Source organism: Marmota marmota, unplaced genomic scaffold (assembly GCF_001458135.2).
Source record: "Marmota marmota marmota unplaced genomic scaffold, marMar, whole genome shotgun sequence".
Taxonomy (NCBI): Eukaryota; Metazoa; Chordata; class Mammalia; order Rodentia; family Sciuridae; genus Marmota; species Marmota marmota.
The window spans coordinates 41199604-41218961 of NW_026000093.1; the positions used below are offsets into that span (position 1 = coordinate 41199604).

Below are 19358 nucleotides of genomic sequence, written 5' to 3' on the forward strand. Positions count from 1 at the left end.
TAATAATCTTTTCAACAAATAATCCTGAGACAACTGGATAGATATTCACATATGAAAAGAACAAAATTGGACTACCACCTCACATCTTACTCAAAAATCAACTCAAAATGGATCATAGACTGAAATGTAAGAAATAAAATTATAAAACTCTTAAAAGAAAATAGTCAAAAATATTCATGAATTTCTTATATATGACACCAAAAGTCAATCACTAATAGTGATATAGGTAAATCAGATTTCATCAAAATTAAAAACTTTAGCCAGGCATGGTGGCACATGCCTCTAATCCCAGTTACTTGAGAGGATGAGGCAGGAAGTTCAAGGCCAGCATGGGCAACTTAGGAGACCCTGTCTCAAAATTTAAAAAATTAAAAAGGACTGGGGATGTAGCTCAGTACTTGCTTTGCTTGTACAGGCCTTATATTCAATACCTAAGTCCTCAGTATCACACACACACAAAAATATTATTAAAAACTTTTGTGTTGCAAATGAGACCATCAAGAAAGTAAAGCAACAGAACAGGAAAAACTACTTGCAAATCATAGATTTGGTAAAAGACCTGTATCTAGAATAGATTTAAAAACAAACAAACAAACAAAAAAAAAAACAACTCTTTTATCTCAATAATGAAAAGCAAATAATCCTATCTTTGACAGAACAAAAGATCTGAATAGACAATTCTCCAAAAAAATACACAAACAGGCAATAAGCACTTGTAAACATGCAACATTAGCTATTAGGGAAATGCAAAACAAAACTATAATGAGATACTACTTTACCCACTAGTATAGCTATAATCAAAAACTGAAACACTCATGCACTGATGATGGGAATGTAAATGGTCCAGTTATCTTAGAAAAGGATCTGATAGTTCATTTAGAGGTTAAACATAAATTACCATATTATTTAGCAACTATTCTCCTAGGAATGCACTCAAGAGAAATGAAAACATGTCTTCAAAAAAATCTATCCACAGATGTTAAGGAGCATTATTCAAAAAAGTCAAAGTGGAAACAACTCAAATGCTTGTTAATCTAATGAATAAATACATAAAAAATGGTAATAGGGTTTATTCAGTGTTCCAGGCAGAATAACAGCTCTGAAAGATATCCTTGCCCTAACCCCCTGAACCTATGAATGTTACCTTATGAGGCAAAGGGACTCTACAACTATGATTAATAACTATGAAATGAAGACATCATCCTAGATTATTCAGGTAAGCCTAATCTAATCAAATGAACCAGAGAGATAGCAATATGGAGATTCAAACTTCGATTGCTGACTCTGCAGATGAAAGAAGAAGGCCATGAGCCAAGGAGTTTGAGTGACCTATAGAAGCTGGGAAAGGCTAGCAAGAAGACTCTTCTCTAAAACCCCCAGACATGAATGCAGCCCAACCAACACCTTGACCTTAACCCAATAAAAATCTGTGTTGCATTTCTCACTTACACAGCTGTAAAATATACACATGTATTGTTTTAAGCCATAAATTTGTAGTAATTTGTTACAGGAGCAAGAAAAAAATGATATTTTGGCAATAAAAATAAATGAATTACGAACACAAGTTACAACATGGATGAGCCTTAAAGATACTATCCTAAGAGAAGAAAGCAAGTCACAAAAGGACACATGTTGTATGAGTCCCTTAATATGAAATGTCTGTAAGAGGTAAATCTGGATAAAGTAGACCAGCCATGCCAAGACTGGAATGTTTGTAGAAAATTGGGGATTGACTGTTAATATGCATGAGGTTTCTTTTGAGAGTGATGAAAACATTCTAAAATTGATTATGTGATGGTTGCACAAGTCTGTAAATATACTAAAAAAACACTGAATTGTAGTAAGTGGACTGTATGGTATGTAAATTATATCTAAATAAGGCTGTTTTTAAAAAGGAAGAAGCTTTATTCAAAAATGAAAACCTATGTTTTCTTCTTACAGTATGCCAGAATTCTTACTTTGTAAGTGCTAACAGTATACTTGGAAGACTATAGAAATTTTTTAAATGTAGAATTAAAGAAATACATGCAGACCAAAAAAAAAAAAGTCAAAAATTGATATGCTTTTTGGGGCTGAGGCTGTAGCTCAGTGGCAGAGCACTTGTCTAGCATGTATGAGGCACTGGGTTAGATCCTTAGCACCACATAAAAATAAACAAATAAAATAAAGGCATTCTGCCCATCTACAACTACAAAAAAAATTTTTTTAATAAAAAAAATTAGTATTCTTTCCAATAACAAAGACAACCCATTAAAAACCAAAGGACTTAAACAGACATTTCCCCAAAGAAGATATACAAGTGGTCAATATCTCATGAAGAAAATTATCTAATTACAGCACCATTAGTAATTAGAGAAATGGAGATTAGAAGCACAATGAAACACCACTTCATATGTACCAAGCCAGCTAAATTTTTTTTTAATTTCTGAAAATAGAAAATAACAAATGTTCTGAAGATATAGAAAAAAATGGAACATTATACACTGGGATAGGGATGTAAAATAGTACTGGATTTATGAAAAACAGTTTGGTGTTTCTTCACAAAAATAGACATAGAATTACATATTACCCAGCAATTCCATTCCTAGGTATATACCCAAAAGAACTAAACCCAGAGACCAAAAACAGAAATTTATATGCCAATGTTCATAACAGCATTATTCACAATAGATAAAAATTAAAGTAAATGCTAGAGTGATATAAATTATTTATGTATTTTTCTCTTTAAAATCACCTTATCTAAACAAGTTTTCACTTCTCTATGTAATAACTTTAAAAGAACAATGATAAAATTATTTATTTTTATAAGAATCTCTACCCTTTCCCTTGAAGAGATTTTTATTTACTGTTTATCACAAGTTTATTTTACAAATTCAACTGTGTGATTCCTTTAAAACATAACATAGCCTGGCATGGTTGTATACGCCTGTAATCCTAGCAACTCAGGAAGCTAAAGCAGGAGGATTGCAAGTTCAAAGCCAGCCTCAGCAACTTAGTGAGCCTCTATCTCAAAATTAAAGAAAATAAATAAATAAAGGAAGAAAGAAAGAAGGAAAAGGGCAAGAAATGTGGCTTAGTGGATAAACACCCCTGGGTTCAATCCCTGGTACCAGAAAAAAAAAAAAAAAAACATATACACAAATACACACACACATACACACACCATGAATGTGCATACATTATATATTTAAAGACTATTTCTAAGATTCTGGAAAAACTTTTTCAGAAACACTAAAAAAATATAAAATAAAATAAAATGGGGGGCAGGGGCTACCAAGGATTGAACTCAGGGGCACTCGACTACTGAGCCACATACTCAGCCCTATTTTGTATTTGATTAAGAGACAGGGTTCCTTAGCACCTCACTGTTGCTGAGGCTGGCTTTGAACTCACAATCCTCCTGCCTCAGCCTCCCAAGCCACTGGGATTACAAATGTGCACTAATGCACCCAGCTACACTGAAAATTTCTATAAGCAATTAAGTACTTGTAAGTATTTAAATTATATTTATAAAAAAACACATTCTTGACAGGCGTGGTGGCGTATGCCTGTCATCTCAGCAACTAGGAAGGCTCAGGCAGCAGGATCAAAAGTTCAAAGCCAGCCTCAGCAATTTAGCAAGGCCCTAAGCAACTTAGCAAGACCATCTCAAAATGAAAAAATAAAATGGGCTGGGGATATGGCTCAGTGGTTAAGCATCCTTGGGTTAAATTGCTGGTATCAAAAAAAAAAAAAAAAGAAAGCACAGTCTTCTCTAAATTCTCTATGATTGTATAATTTTCTATGATTTTATTTTACCTCAAATAATCTTATATCTGGATTTAGTTCTATAATCTCTGTATTCAAACTTGGATTACTTCTTCCTGGTGGTATGAATTTTGGTTTTTTCAAGGAATCACCCTGCAACTGACTCGGTGCTGCAGATCGTCTCATTTTCAGCAACACTGACCTGAAAAATACCAAAACAAAATGGTCCAAGTCTGATTACAATCACCTCCAAATATAAAAATAGCTCATCATTACAGTAATGATATATTATAAAACGTACATGAACAAACCTGTACTAAGACTTAGAAAATAAGTTCACTAGCTAGTAAGATTTTAGTTTTCATTGTAAAGGGCTATTAAAAAAAATTCAAAGATTAACATGAAACATGTGAACTTGAGCATATATGACTCCCATTTGGATAATACAACAGATTAATAAAAATTTCAAAACTTAACACAATTATTCACACATATATACATATACTTCATATATATATATATATATATATATATATATATATATACACATGTATAAAGCACCTAGCTTAAACCACATGAGGGTGGTGATCATAACTGTTTTCTGGGAGGGGAGGGGGGGATAGTAGAGGATAGGAAAGGCAGCAGAATACAACAGACACTAGTATGGCAACACGTAAATCAATGGATGTGTAACTGATGTGATTCTGCAATCTGTATACGGGGTAAAAATGGGAGTTCATAACCCACTTGAATCAAAGTGTGAAATAAGATATATCAAGAACTATGTAATGTTTTGAACAACCAAAAATAAAAAATTAAAAAAAAAATAACTGTTTTCTTCACCATTCTAAAAAAGCTGCACAAGCCAGGCATGATGGCACATGCCTGTGATCCCAGGAACCCATGAGGCTGAGGTAGGAAGAAGGTAAATTCAAAGCCAGCCTCAGCTACTAAGGGAGACCCTGTCTCAAAATGAAAAAATAAAAAGGTGTGGGGATGCAGCTCAGTGGTTAAGTGACCCTGGGTTCAATCCCTGGTACCAAGAAAAAAATAAAATTAAAAAGCAGAATGAACCACAATGCCAGACATCTGCAGTCATTAACAAATATTTTTTAATGAATGAATAAAATCCTAGCAAGACATTTATAATTCATAAGTTACCCTATTTCCTTTAAAATAATAGGATTTTTGAAAATGCAAATCAAGATGGTAGCATATGCCAATAATTTAGTGACTCCAGAGGCTGACAGGAGGATCTCAAGTTCAACACCAGCCTCAGCAACTTAACAAGACTGTCTCAAAATAAAATAATAAAATATAAAGGACTGGGGATGTAGCTCAGGGGCCCTTGGTTTGGTCCCTAGTACCAAAATAAATTCAAATACACACATACATATAAATTGTGTGTGCTTGGTTTTCTGACTTTTGTTCAATTCTATTTCCACTAGGACTAGATAGGGAAAACAGGTAGAAGACAAGGACATCACATACATATATCATGTTTTTGTAAAGACAGCAGCACTCTGATTCGCCCCAATTTTGTAAAACACTAAACAAAATAAGCCATATCTACCAAAATTATTTGTTCAACCCAGAAAGTCTACTTCTGGCAATTTACCTTGAGAAAATATCAAAAATACATTCAAGCCAGGCACAGTGGACCATACCACCAACTGGCCACAGCAATTAAGCAAGACCCTCTCTAAAAATAAAAATGAAAAATGTCTATGGTATAGCTCAGCAGTAGAACGTCTCTGGGTTCAATCCCCAAACCCAAATTAAAAAAATAAAAATTATATTCACAGAATTATGTATAAGGATAATCATGCTAGTATTACTTATAACAGGAAAAAAGGGAAATCTATGTCAATAACAATGTACTAGATAAATTATGGTACACCCACCCACATAGTAAAATACACTCTATTCATATACTACTAAAACCCTTGAGTTATTATTGCGGGTAAAGCTAGTCATGCTCTCTTTTCCTCTAGACCTTTGAACAAACTTTCCACTCCATGGTATTGGAAATACTTTTTCCCATTTTACTTTGCCAGATTTATTCCACCTTGGGGATGGCGAAGGGGGTGTTTGCTTTTTGATTCTGTACCAGGGATTGAACCCAGGGAACTTAACCACTAAGCCACATTCCCAACTCTTTATTTTTTTTTTTTTTTTCTCTTAATATTTTTTAGTTGTCAATGAACCTTTATTTTATTTATTTATATGCAGTGATGAGAATCAAACCCAGGGCCTCACACATGCTAGGCAAGCGCTCTACCAATGAGCCACAACCCCAGCCCTCTTTTTATTGTTTTTGTTTTTGTTTTTTGAGACAGGGGTCGATAAGTTGCTTGGGGCTCTTAAGTTGCTAAGGCTGGTTTTGAATTTGTGATCCTTCTGCCTTAGCCTCCCAAATCACTGGATTATAGACATGTGCCATCATGCCCAGCAATTCTACTTTATCTTTTATAACTCTTTCCTATGAGTATTCTTCCTCTCTCAAATATGGATACCACACAAGCACTTTTCACAATATATACAATTATACAGGTTAATTATTCCTAATCCAAAAATATGAATCCAAAATACTCCAAAATCAGAAACTTTGAGAACTACCATTGTGAAAATTCCATAGCTGATCTCTTAAGGCAGGACATGGTCAAAACACAGGTGTGTTTTTATAAAAATCAAAAAATTTTTAAAAAATTAATTAATTTTTAAAAATTTAAAAATTATATAACATTACTTTCAGGCTATCTATGGTGTAAATGAAAATCAGAGAATTTCATGTTAAGACTTGTCTCATCCCCAAGCTATCTTATTATGTATATGCAAATGTTCCAAAATCTGAAATACAAAATACTTCTGATCCCAAGCATTTCAGATAAGGGATACTCAACCTGTATTCCATTCATCACTACCAAACACAAAAGGTATTCATTGCTATACAGACAATTATATAGCGATTAATTTGTGGAGGGAGTAGAATCACACTTTAGAAGAATGTTTAATGACATGAAAAATGTTTTTGGCATACCAAATACAAAATGGCCACAAAACATGCTCATTCTCATTACAACTTTTTAAAAAGGAAAAAAGAGTAAAAAGAAACAGACTTAAAAACAAAGGAGCATAAGAGAACTTTCTTAAGTGATAATCTATATCAAACTGTAGCATGGTTACAGGGATATGTAAGCAACTGTATATAGAAATTCAGAAGACAGTATACCTAACTAGAGCTGGGGTACAGCTTAGTTGTAAAGCACTTGCCTAGCATACACAAGGCCCTGGATTCAATCCCCAGTGCTGCAAAAAGAAAAAAAAAAGTGTACACCTAACTATACAATGCAAATTATACTATAAAATAATATAATATATATAAATTAGATATACATATTATAATATACAATCTTTCAAAAAGATTAGAAAACTACATGCTACAACATTATCTCTGGGTGTTAGAATAACCAGTAATTTTTATTTTCTTCTGAATTCTTATTTTTTTATATTTCAAATTTTCTACAATGAAAATGTTACCTCTGTACTAAAGTACTATTAGATTTTTAATTATCATATTTCATTAAATCTAAAATGCCATCAACTGTAAGCAGTACCAATATTTTTTGTATCCAAGAAAAAAATGCAGCCAGATATTGATGATTAAACATTTCCCAATTTCAGCAATGTCAAAATGATGAAATATTTCTTTATATATGTCATATGCAGATTAATATATACATAAAGTATATATATATATATATGTAATATATATAATAACATATATAAAATAAATATGTCTTTATAGAGTTTAAGGGATTAGAATGGAAGTCACTTTCTGCAGTTTCTTATTCAAGGAGAAAATAGATGCCCATTAGCACAATCTTAGAGCAAATTAAGGAACCAATGTTTTGGGACCACATAAAAGCAGCACCTAAAAGAAACCACACACCAAGCATGATACAAATTTGAAAATGACACAAGCTAACTGCAACAAAATGAGTAAATGTTAGACACTGCATTTATACAGCTACTTAATTTTCAAGTAAAATGAGAAAGTTCAGATAAAAACTTACAGCTTTGAGTTAACTATTTCTCAATTGAAATAAGACAATCATGAGTCTACTAGTAAACTAACATTCTAGATGACATTAAAGCCAACTGAGTGCCTGTGGTAGATGAGCAGAACAGGTAGGCAAGGCAGCAAAGGCAAGGCCAGGTGCCCTGGCAATGTGTTTGGACAGGTGCAGGCACAGCTTTCATCTTTATATTTTAGCCATTATAGTTATAGTAATGGTGGGATTCATTGTTACATAGTTATACATGCACCCAATATAACAATATCATTTGGCAAATATCATTCCTGAGTTTTTCTTCTTTTCTTCCCCTCATCCCTCCCATCTACTGATCTCTCTTCTATTTTCATCATGAGATCAGCCCCTTTTCCTTTTTCTTTTCTAGCTTCCACAAGAGAGAAAAGATCCAATTCTTGACCTGAGTTTGGCTTGTTTTACTTAACATAATGTTCTCAAGTTCCATCCATTTTCCAGTAAATGACATAATATCATTCTTTATGGCTAAATAAAACTTCACTGTGATGTTTATATATATATAAATATATATATGATGATTATATATATATATATATTCACATACATACATACACATGAATGAATGAATGATGAAATGTAATAGATCCATTCTCTACATTAGTCAGACTCCCCTGTAATGCTGTGAAATTGTTGATTGGCACCTTTTTAAAAGAAACATCAGAAAACTATATGAACTAGAAATACCAACAACAGAAATGAAGGAAACCCAGTACAGTTCAGATATGATTTAGGGATGCTTAACAATGGAGGAAGCTATTTAAAATCTCACATTCCTCATCTGTGAATAAAAAACTGGACTAAATGCTAAAATGTCTTTCAACATTAAATCTAAGAGTCACTACCCTACACAATTCTACATCTAATATGTGATTTCTGATTTGAGAATGTAGGCTTATGAGAAACAGCACATAGCAATGGTCAGGAAAACAGATTCCTGGGCAGGGTCGGAAAGAAACCCAAACGCCACCAGAGCCTGCAGGCAACAGGCTGGCTCTGCTGACCGCCCCTCTCTCCGGTGAGTCTCCTCACCACCCCACCTCCGGCCTGGGCCAGCAGCCAGGGCGACCCTTGCATTCATGCTGTCTAGCATGAATGCGGCCTTGAGTTCAATCCCCAGCCCTGGAGATTAAAAAAAAAAAAAAAATACAGAATCTGAAGCCAGGTGGCCTGCTCTGGCAAAAATCCTACCTAACTCTTCCTATTTATGTATAATCCTTGGGCATCCATAAAGTTATATAATTTGTTATTGCATTTAGAAGTAAACTATAGAAATCAGTCCATCACCCAAAATACTTCAGCACCCTTAAGTGCTTTTTAAATTAGTTGTTCAGACTCTTCCCAGGCAGGAAGGGCTACAACTTCTTTTGAGGGGGGTAGGATAGGGGAACTGAACCTAGGAGTGCTTTACCACTGAGCTATATCCCCAGCCCTTTTTAGTTTTTGAGACAGAGTTGCTGAGGCTGGCCTCCAACTTGTGAATCTCCTGCCCCAGCCCGTAAAACAGCTGGATTTCTGACATGTGCCAGGAAACCTGGCTGTGATACTACATTTACCTGTTCAATCTTAATTACTTGACACTAAACTGAAGGAATTAAGAACACAGCCCCCACACCACGCCCCCAGTGAACAGGAATGGAATATTAAAGCTCCTACAGACTATCTGGCTGACTAGAACATTGTGAAAAGACAAAATGTTACAGACTGAGATCCAAAATTATCTTAGTCTCTTTCTGGTGGTTGTTGCTGTTACTGTTCTCGTACTGGGAAATGAACCCTGAGGAACTCTACCCCTAAGCTACACCCCAACTCTTTTCTATTTATTTTGAGACAGGGTCTGGCTAAATTGCCCAATCTGGCCTGGAACTTGTGATCCTCCTGAAGCAGCCTCCTGAGTAGCTGGGATTACAGGTATGAGCCATTGCACCCAGCTTTAATCCCTTCTAATGGCCATTGACCATCAGTTTTTATGTATGACCGAACATTCTCATGACTACTATGTAAAACTCTTGGGATTTATCATTAAGCTTAGCAGATGTCTAGCTTCTACCTGAAAGACACCGCACTACGAATGAAAGACACCACACGACACAAGTCACCAGAGAGGTTCCGCTTTATTACAAAAGGCTGTGGGCTTATATAGATCTAAGGAGAGGGGGCAGGGCTTAGGTAAATGACGGGTCACCCGTTTATTGGTAAGTTCTTCCAGATGTCCGTTCCGGAGCCCAAGAAGTTAGTTCTTATTGGGGTTAAGTTTTCCCGCCAGCAGGATTTGAATATTGGCGCCGGTGGGAGAATTGGCGCCGGTGGGAAAGGGAGAGACAGGAAGAGAAGCTCCTCAGGCGCCATGTTGGGGTTTTTGGGGTGTGGCTGCCATTATGTTTTCCCAACATTCCTCCCTTTTTGTTTTCTTAGGAATTGGGGTGTCGTTGGTCAGATTTGGCTGCTTCCTGCTGTGTGGGGGTGGCGTGGGGCCTAGAAAAGGAAGTGGAGGAATGTTCAGGGGGGCAGGTCTGGGGATATCATGGCAGCCAGAAATGAAACCCAGTGGCTATAGACAGCTACTTCCGTAGGGGTGAAGTCTAGGAAAGTTCCCTGAAGCCACAAATCGTTGATGGCATCGAACCAGTCCTGGATGGAAGAGATTGTCGGTATCAGCCATGGGTCCTGTAACAGAGACTCTAGGAAATATTGGAAGCGTCGCCTTGACATGGCATCACTAGCACCTGAAGAAGATCAGAGCAAACAAAAGCAGGATGAAGATAAAAATTAAAAGGTCAGTTTTTGGCAGAAGTTCCATGTTGGGGGAATGACAGAGAAGAGGCCAAGGGCCATGAGGAGGCTTAAAAGGACATAAAGGCTCAAGAATCCAGGATGGCAGATTAAGAGTTTCTCCGGGCTCGTTGTCTCCCGCTGTCTGATGTCCATTGCATTAAATCGTGCCTGGTAGTGAGCTTCAGCACTGAGTGAGCTGTTCTCTTGAAGATGTTGGGGGTTCATCGGTCATCAGAGGCTGATAGTGCCTAAGCAGAAGCTGGTTGAAAGTTTGGTTAGAGATCTTCCATAATTGGCCCTGTAGGAAGCGAAGCAGACAGGGCAGGAACAGACACATCAGAAAAAGGAGACATATGGGCCCTAAAAGAGGCAACAGCCATGATTGGAAGTTGGCTAAAAAGAAGGTAGCAATTGGGTTTTGGTTTGGTGGATTTTTCAAAGAGGTAGCCAGGTCAGTGAGCTTGACTACATTAGTTTCCACAAGGCCTGATTCATTGATGTAGTAACAGCATTCTTCCCTCAAGAAGAGGCAGGTTCCACCTTTTTCGACCGTGAGTAAGTCCATAGCTTGTCGGTTTTGAAGAGTAACTTGAGCCAAGGATGTGACCTGCCTTTGTAAAGATGCTAGAGATTCTGCCGTAGAAGTGAGCGCTTGTTCAAGTTTAGAATTCAAGTCCTGTACAGCCCATAAGGAGTGTCCTAGAGCTCCATCAGAAATTTCTGCTCCCGCCGCAGATGAAGCCAGTGAGAGACCCACCATTACTGGAAGGAAAGTAGCCCGCCTACTTCGCACAGGGGAAGACAAGAGGGCCTGTACTTCAGCAGGTGTATAGAGAGTCAATTGCGGGACAAGCGTCACCAGTATACATGGGGCGGAGGTATTGGTGGATAAGATAGTGGTGAAAGAACCATTACACCAGAAGAATGAGCCAAGTGGTGCATAGAGGGTGAAGTTAAAGGTGATGTTAGAGTGGCAAAACTCTGACTGGGAGACACTCAAGCCCAAGAGGCAGTGCCGGGGAATCACAGTATGGTTAGACTCCTCGGGCTCCCATAATGGAGCGTCAGGTCAAAGGGTCCGGAGAGAATGGCGGGCAGATGGAGTGGAGAAATTTGAGAGGTCAGAAGCCGAGAAGTTTAAGGGAACCGCTGCAAGCAAAGGTCGAGTCAGAGAGGCACATAAGTAGCAATGAGTTGGGGCAATGGCGGGGAGGGTTTGATTTAAGAAGGTTACAGTTTCGGCAAGTAGTCGTAGCCATGAATACTGTGGTGAACTCCCGGTATTAGGATCAAATGGATCCTGTATCGAGCCTAACAACTGCTCTTCAGAATGCTTTATGTCAGTAGAGATTATAGCTACTGAGGGCTGGGAGGGTTGAAGCTCCTGGGAAATGGAGATGGAGCCACAGGGGGTAGAAGAGGATATGTCACAGTAGAAGGAAGCATTTACCCTAGAGGTCCGGCGCGAATGGTTGGGGTCAGTGATAGCCAATTGATAGCCCCCCGAGATCGATCTGAAATTTCCAACGCAGGAATCCCCAATGCATGCACGTGGGTTATGAATGTTGCATGACCAGTAGGGGCACCCCCCATAGGTTTCGGGCCACCATTTGCAGTAATCCTGTGTCTGATCATATAAGAAGCAAAGGTAAGGCCTAGTGGCTGTTTTTAAAAGTTCAGAATTCTGGGAGGAGAGGGGAAGGAAGATAGATGCATTACATCTTGCAGGGGAGCAATCAACCGAAGAAACTAGGCAAGTGTAACGAGTGCTGCCTTGGACATATGTCTCTCTAACTTTGAATCTCCAAGTATAAGAGGAGGACGATGATGTCCCCGGGAGAAGGGTGACGACAGCAAAAATACCAATTAGAAGAGTGAGAGTCATGGTGGAGTATGGGTGGTTATGCGGGACAGGCGAAGCTTTAGAGGATAGTTGGGATGTGAAGAGCAGGAGTAAAGGGGAGGTCTAGGAGGTGACTCTTGAAGTTCCTCTGGGGTTGTCCTGTCGTCAGCAGGTGGGGCGGCCTCCTGGTGATACGGCTTCAACCTAGAAATGTGAATCCAGGAGGTGAGACGGTTGCTTGGTAAGGAAAGTTTGGCAGCGGTGGGGGTACAGAGAACGACAGGATAGGGGCCTTCCCATTTTGGGGCAAGAGGCCCTTTCTTCTCTGGGGTGTTATAACAGACTAAACTCCCAGGTGTTAAGGGAGGAGTATTTGGAGAGGAGTCTGGGTCCGGAAGAAGCCAGTCCTGATATTTCCAGAGTTCCGAGCGGATATGAAACAGGACAGGCAAAGACAAATCTCGTGTGAGAGGTCCTTGTGAAACGACCAACCCAGGTGGTATAAGAGGTCTTCCATACATTATCTCAAAGGGAGACAGTAAAGATGGTGTTTTAGGGAAAGCTCTGATTCGAAGCAAAGCCAAGGGAAGGAGTTTGACCCAGTCTAAGTTTAATTCCATTGTCAATTTGGTAAGGACTTCCTTCAGAGTCCGATTTACCCTTTCCACTTTCCCTGAAGCCTGGGGGCGATATAGACAGTGGAAATGCCACTTGAAGGAGAGGGCTTGAGAGACCTTTTGTGTGATCCTGGAAATAAACTCAGGGCCATTGTCGGATTGTAGGGAAGTGGGCATATCAAACCTAAGGATGATGTCTGTCAGTAAGATTGAAGCTACAGTGGAAGCCTTCTTATTGGAAGTGGGAAATGCCTCAACCCAATCAGAGAAAGTGTCCACAAAGCAAGGAGGTATTTAGTGTGCCATACTGCAGGCATATTGGTGAAGTCTACCTGCCAGTCAGCAGCAGGAATGTGTCCCCGGGCTTGGTAGGAGGGAAACAGTTTAGGCCTTAAAGGAGTATGAGGGTTGGTCGGCTGACAGATCTGACAATTAGAGGCTATATTCTGTAGCATGGCTTTGTCAGAGGGGGTGAGGGAGAAGAAGCTCTGTAAAAAGAGGGTCAAAGACTGAGAATTGGAATGGAATAGAGTATGGAGGAGCTTGAAAAGATCCTTGTTGTTACTGGAAGAAGTAGGGGCTTCAGATGGACAGTCTAAAGTGGCTATTATATGTCTCCCAGGGAGGTCATAATTGGAAGTGGTAGCAGCCATCCGTGCCGCCTGGTCAGCTTTGGTGTTGCCCTCAGTGATATGAGAGCCATCCTTCTGATGGGACCTACAATGGATAATTCCCAACTCGGTGGGGAAGTGGGAGGCCTCTATCAAATCGGTTATAAGACCCGAATTAGTGATCGCATTACCTTTAGTGGTAAGTAGGCCTCGCTCCTTCCATATTGCAGCATGGGATAATAGAATATGGAAGACATATTTTGAGTCAGTGTAAAGGGTGAGGGATTTGCCCCGTGCTAGGAGGCAGGCACGAGTGGCTGCTACAAGTTCAGCCTACTGGTTGGTAGTTCCTGAAGGGAGAGCTTTGGCCTCTATAATCTCAGTGGCATACCCAGAGTAATGAGTGCTGTCCTGCCTAAAGGAACTACCGTCAGTAAACCAGATAAGGTCACGCTTGGTGAGTGGTCCCTCAGAAACGGAAGAATGACAGGGGAGGAAATCATCCAGCGGGATTTGAATATTGGCGCTGGCGGGAGAATTGGCGCCGCTGGGAAAGGGAGAGACAGGAAGAGAAGCTCCTCAGGCGCCATGTGGGGGTTTTTGGGATGTGGCTGCCGTTATATGTTTTCCCAACACTACCAATACTAAAGTGAAGAATGTTATAACAGCCAGGCATGTTGGCACATGCTTATAACCCCAGCAGCTCAGGAGGCTGAAGCCAAAGTTCAAAGCCAGTTTTAGCAATGTAATGAGACCCTATCTCAAAATAAAATATTTTTTAAAAGGGCTGGGGATGTGGCACAGTGGTTATATACCCCTCGGTTCAATCCCCAGTTTAAAAAAAAAAAATGTTATAATATCTAAAACCTATAAGAGATTTCCCCTACCTCTACTTTTGCCCACCTGATGTTTCATCAATGTATTTAGTAAATGCACTGACTTATTACTTTCTTTTGTTCTGTGACTATAAACTCTTCTTCAGTGAAGCACGCAATTCAGGGTAACATAAATTTCTTCTGTTGTGATGGTGACCACTCAGAAAACACACTAAGTCCAAATCTGAAATAAATTTTAAAAATTTATTTTACGTATTTTGCCAATTATTCCTGGTCAGGGGCTGTGTCTAACAAGAGTCCAAGTGGCTCTCTGAAAGAATAGCCCCAAATTGTTTGTGACCAGACCAAAGTAGACATGGCAGAAGACCACACCCTATGGAATTTTTCAAAATTTACAAACAGCAAGCAACCGGAATACAGGGGTTGATTATGCTGTAGTAGTACCCTTTTCTCTACAGATCTTAACTGGGCTTCTCCAGAAATCTTCACCATGGCTGATTTTAGGACTGTCAGCAAGAGTCTCTACAAAAGAGTTCAATGTAGATAAACTTCCTATTTTCGTGTTGCCCTATTTTACTTGGACGCTAGCCTGGAAGAGAAATCAGCACTCCTGGTGCTGAACATCCCTTTACTAGTTTTTCACAAACATTTATCCAATATAGTAGTTTGTAGAAATGTGTAAACAAGGCCTCTGGCCTTGAGCTGGAGCTTCACAGAGATGTCTACATTCCTAAGATAAGAGAAGTTACCAATTGGGCTCCATGGTAACAGCTAGCAGCGGGAGGAAAGAAGGGAGAAAAAGCTCTCACCTTCTCAGGTGTTGTCCTTGAAGGGTTAATTTGCCCAAAACAGTGAAAGAAAAAGCTGCTTTTATGTGAACTTCTGAGCCCCTCCCCTTACATGCTGGGTATAAAATTCTCAAACTACCTAAACTTGGGGTTCAGGAGATTGATTGATTGCAGCAAAAGCCGTGCCCTCTGAGCCTGGCTGCAGCCAAATAAAAGTTTCCTGCTATCTTCAGTGCCTCATCTGTCCTACAACAATGTCATTAGTAGAGAAGAAACAGACAACCATATCTTAATTTTACATGCTCATTTGTGGGTACACAAAGTACAGAAAGACAATTTGAATTTTTAACATTAAAACAACTTATGTAACAATTTCACATGGGAACCATAAAGACAGGAACCATAAAGATGGGAACCATAAAGATGGAGTCACTATGGCTATACTTACTTGTCCATAGCTATTTCTTATACTTAACTACTGTTCTAGTAACCTATGTCCATCTCTATATTTATCTGTAACTACCTGTAACTATATTAGACTCATGAGCTTCCACTTATCACCTTACATTGTCTAAATCTTATTATTAAGAACTTAAATCCTATGTCTTATAGTGATTATCTTACTTCTAACTTATAACTAGGGCATACTGGAGTTTCTTAACATCACTAATTCTATAACATTTGTCTCATGATCCTATTATTCTTACTAATTAATATTTCACTAACCTATATTTTCTAATCTATGATCTATAACCTATAACATGCATTGATTAAATTCAGACTATAACAGTCACACAGAAAAAAACTACCTCTTCTTCCCTTTGGAGCAAAAGCTGTGTTTTTCCCCAACATTCCTCATCCATACCCAAGAACAAAGCTTTCAATGCAAATGCCTGAATATAAATATTGACTGATACTTCCTAGCATGTGCTCTTACACAGTTACTTAATTTCTTTGTGCCTCAGTTTCTTTATCTATAATACCTTAATTAAACACAGGCATGTTGGGAGGATTAAATACTTAAAGCACTTAGAACAAAGCTTGACTCAGTAGCACTCAGTGTTACCTGTAATATTTCCATTATAATCATTATTAGGGAAGAATTAGATTTTTTAAAGAATATTTTTTAAATGATAATTATTATTATTATTGGGGTTTAATACATAAGGTCCTATCAGAGTAGCTACCTTAAAGTAGGGGGATAGAAAAGAATATAGTTCTGCATACAGGATTATGACCAAACTCCATGGGATCCTTTGGGTTTTTAAGGGTAAGTGTGTGCAACCATCAAACCTCTAGGATGCACGCATATAAACAATACAACTCTGCCAACAGCCAGCAACACACACACACACACACACACACACGCTTTGATCCTGCTTTTTGACTTCCAACTACATTTGGTAATAATTATTTCATTTCAGGCCTTCCGTGCTCCTTTGACTTCGCGACCTCACTACACCTGCTACAAAATCCTCCAGGGTTTAAAAAAGGGAGGGGGTGAGGGACCTGAGCTGTGGACTGTGGCCCTATGGAAGGTGCTCGCTGCGCTGACACCTCCCAAGCGCTGGCCGAACCTTCACCTCCAGGCCTGGGAAAGCGGCTCCACAGCATCAGAAAGAAACCCAAACGCCACCGGAGCCTGCAGGCACCCGCTGGCTCAGCTGCCCGGAACCGCCCCTCCGCCGAGTCTCCACATAAAAGCCCACCCTCAGCACCCCGCCGCCGGGCCTCGACCCCTTGGGCCAGCAGCCAAGGCGACCCTCCTTCAGAACGTGACTCGGGGACGCACAGGAGGCGACCGCAATCGCTCCTAAAGCCTTCCTGCCCCTCAGAGGGTTGCTCCAGCACCATTCCCCACTTTGTCCCGCCCGTGCTCACCGGCTGTCGCAGCCTCACGAGCCTACCGCTCCACAGACCCACTGACAACAATCTGACAGAAATTGCGCGCCCGATCTAAGAAGTACCGAGGAGTTTTTTAAAAAAACATTTAAAACGGCTTACAAACTGCCAACACCTTACAGCCACAGCAGCTCAAGGATCCCGCCTTCACGCAGCCAATCGGAAACGGGCGTCCCGCATGCGCATTACCTCTCCGCTTCAGCGCATGGCTCGGCTCACTGATTGGACAACCTTGCTACGTCACTGCTCCTGTGCCTTTGCGCTTCTCTGACTCCGGTTTACAGTTCAATACAGAAAACGCTGATTTGATGTTAACGCAGAGGTAGAGGCTGAGTTTGCAGACCTCACAACCCACGTGGGCATGTAATAAGTTATGATTCGGTGTAGAAGTGCAATAATAGAAATGTGCCCGTCGTTAAACTCATGCATGTTGGGTAAACATATAAGGGCAGCAGCACCCGAGAGAAAAACCCCAGCATGGCATCTAAGGACCCTCTTTCTCCTCTTTGTTTCTTTCACTCGCGCGAAACGTTCCCGCCAGCGCCAATGTTCAAACCCTGCTGGTGGGAAGCCTTAGCCCCAATTAGAATTAACTCCTTGGGCTCCAGAACTGACATATGGAAGAGCTTGCCAATAAACAGGCGACTTGTTATCTACCTCAGCCCTGCGACCTCTCCTTAGACCTATATAAACACACAGCCTTTTGTAATAAAGTGGAAAAACCTCGTTGGTAATCTGTGTCGTGTGGTGCGGCGTTTTCCAGTCTTACAATGCATTCATTCAAAAGTAATTTTTAAGTCTTTGTCAAGTTCTAGAAATATAAAGATGAGTAAGTAATTACTTGACTCTCAGAACGGAGGACCTTCTCCGGACTTGGAAAAGCTTTAAAGGATTTTAACCAGGGAAGTGACATCATTCAATGGGTATTTACTAAGCAACTTCCAAGGCAATGACATAGTCTGCCAGTTCTGTGAAATGTGGAATTAGAAAGGCATGTCTGAAAGGATAGAAAGTGGTCAAAGGTCATTTATTGAGTTTTATTTAACAGCTTGACAAAAATTAAGAAACTAAAAAAAAAATCGAGGGATTAATGAAGATGTCAAATGACGAGAATTCTTATACCGTTGATAGGATATAAATAGATTATTTGGAAATAAGGTATTTGAAGAAAAAGAATTTTTAAAAGGAATGTAAATGTGTACAGTCACAATAATTTTGACAGCATCTAATAAAAGGAAAAAGTGCTTAAAGACACTTCTAGCCCTCAGGACTTTTTCCAATCCTAAAGAGACAATCATAGATTGAGTTGTACTTTTGGCAGTTGCTAGGGCCAGGATTACAAGAGTTTTGCATCTGGGACCTGCCAGGTCCAAACAAAAGAGTAAAAGTGACTAGGAAACAACCTGCCCTCATAGTGTCTGCAGCCTACCTTAATGTCATCTGGAAAATCCAGAAAACCTAAAACAGATTGGCTGGAGGTGGCCTGGGACATTCTTCTTCCAGATTTGCAGTCTACTCACTTCATCCAGGTAATAGGAAACTTTATATGACCAAACTCTCTTATCTCACTCATACTCTACTCCTTTCCTACTTTATAGTTCATCTTTGCAACTCCTAACATACTTGGTTTTCTTTTGTTTTGTTTTTCTGTTACTCTCAGAATTTAAGCTATGTGAGAGTGTGATTTTTGTTTCCTGCACATCTATCTAAACAGTACAATCTCTTTTTTTTTTTTTAAGGAGGAAAAAAAAAAAAGATTTAGAAACTCACCTTGTAGCTTAATTAGAACAATTATTTAAGGTCTACCAGAGGCCAGAGGATGCACAAGAGATTCATATCTTTCAAAAATCTTTCTTTTTTTTTTTAATTTTTATTGTTGGTTGTTCAAAACATTACATAGTTCTTGATATATCATATTTCACACTTTGATTCAAGTGGGTTATGAACTCCCATTTTTACCCCGTATACAGATTGCAGAATCACATCAGTTACACATCCATTGATTTACATATTGCCATACTAGTGTCTGTTGTATTCTGCTGCCTTTCCTATCCTCTACTATCCCCCCTCCCCTCCCCTCCCCTCTTCTCTCCTCCTCTCCTCTCTCCCTTTCTCTTCCCTCCTCTTCTC

General features: G+C 39.4%; 1 protein-coding gene across 4 annotated transcripts in view; it reads right to left on the reverse strand.

Annotated features, from left to right (window-relative positions):
• The window catches only part of Rad54b (RAD54 homolog B), a 108165-nt gene that overhangs the window by 85178 nt on the left and 3629 nt on the right, over window positions 1–19358 (reverse strand). For 2 of the 4 annotated variants that reach the window (XM_048782805.1, XM_048782803.1), the window contains exon 2: window positions 3799–3949. In XM_048782805.1, the coding sequence (XP_048638762.1) occupies window positions 3799–3949 (151 nt within the window). Of the gene's footprint in view, window positions 1–3798; window positions 3950–17207; window positions 17770–19358 lie in introns of those variants that run through there. The other 2 variants (XM_015485961.2, XM_048782804.1) reach the window with 2 other exon arrangements.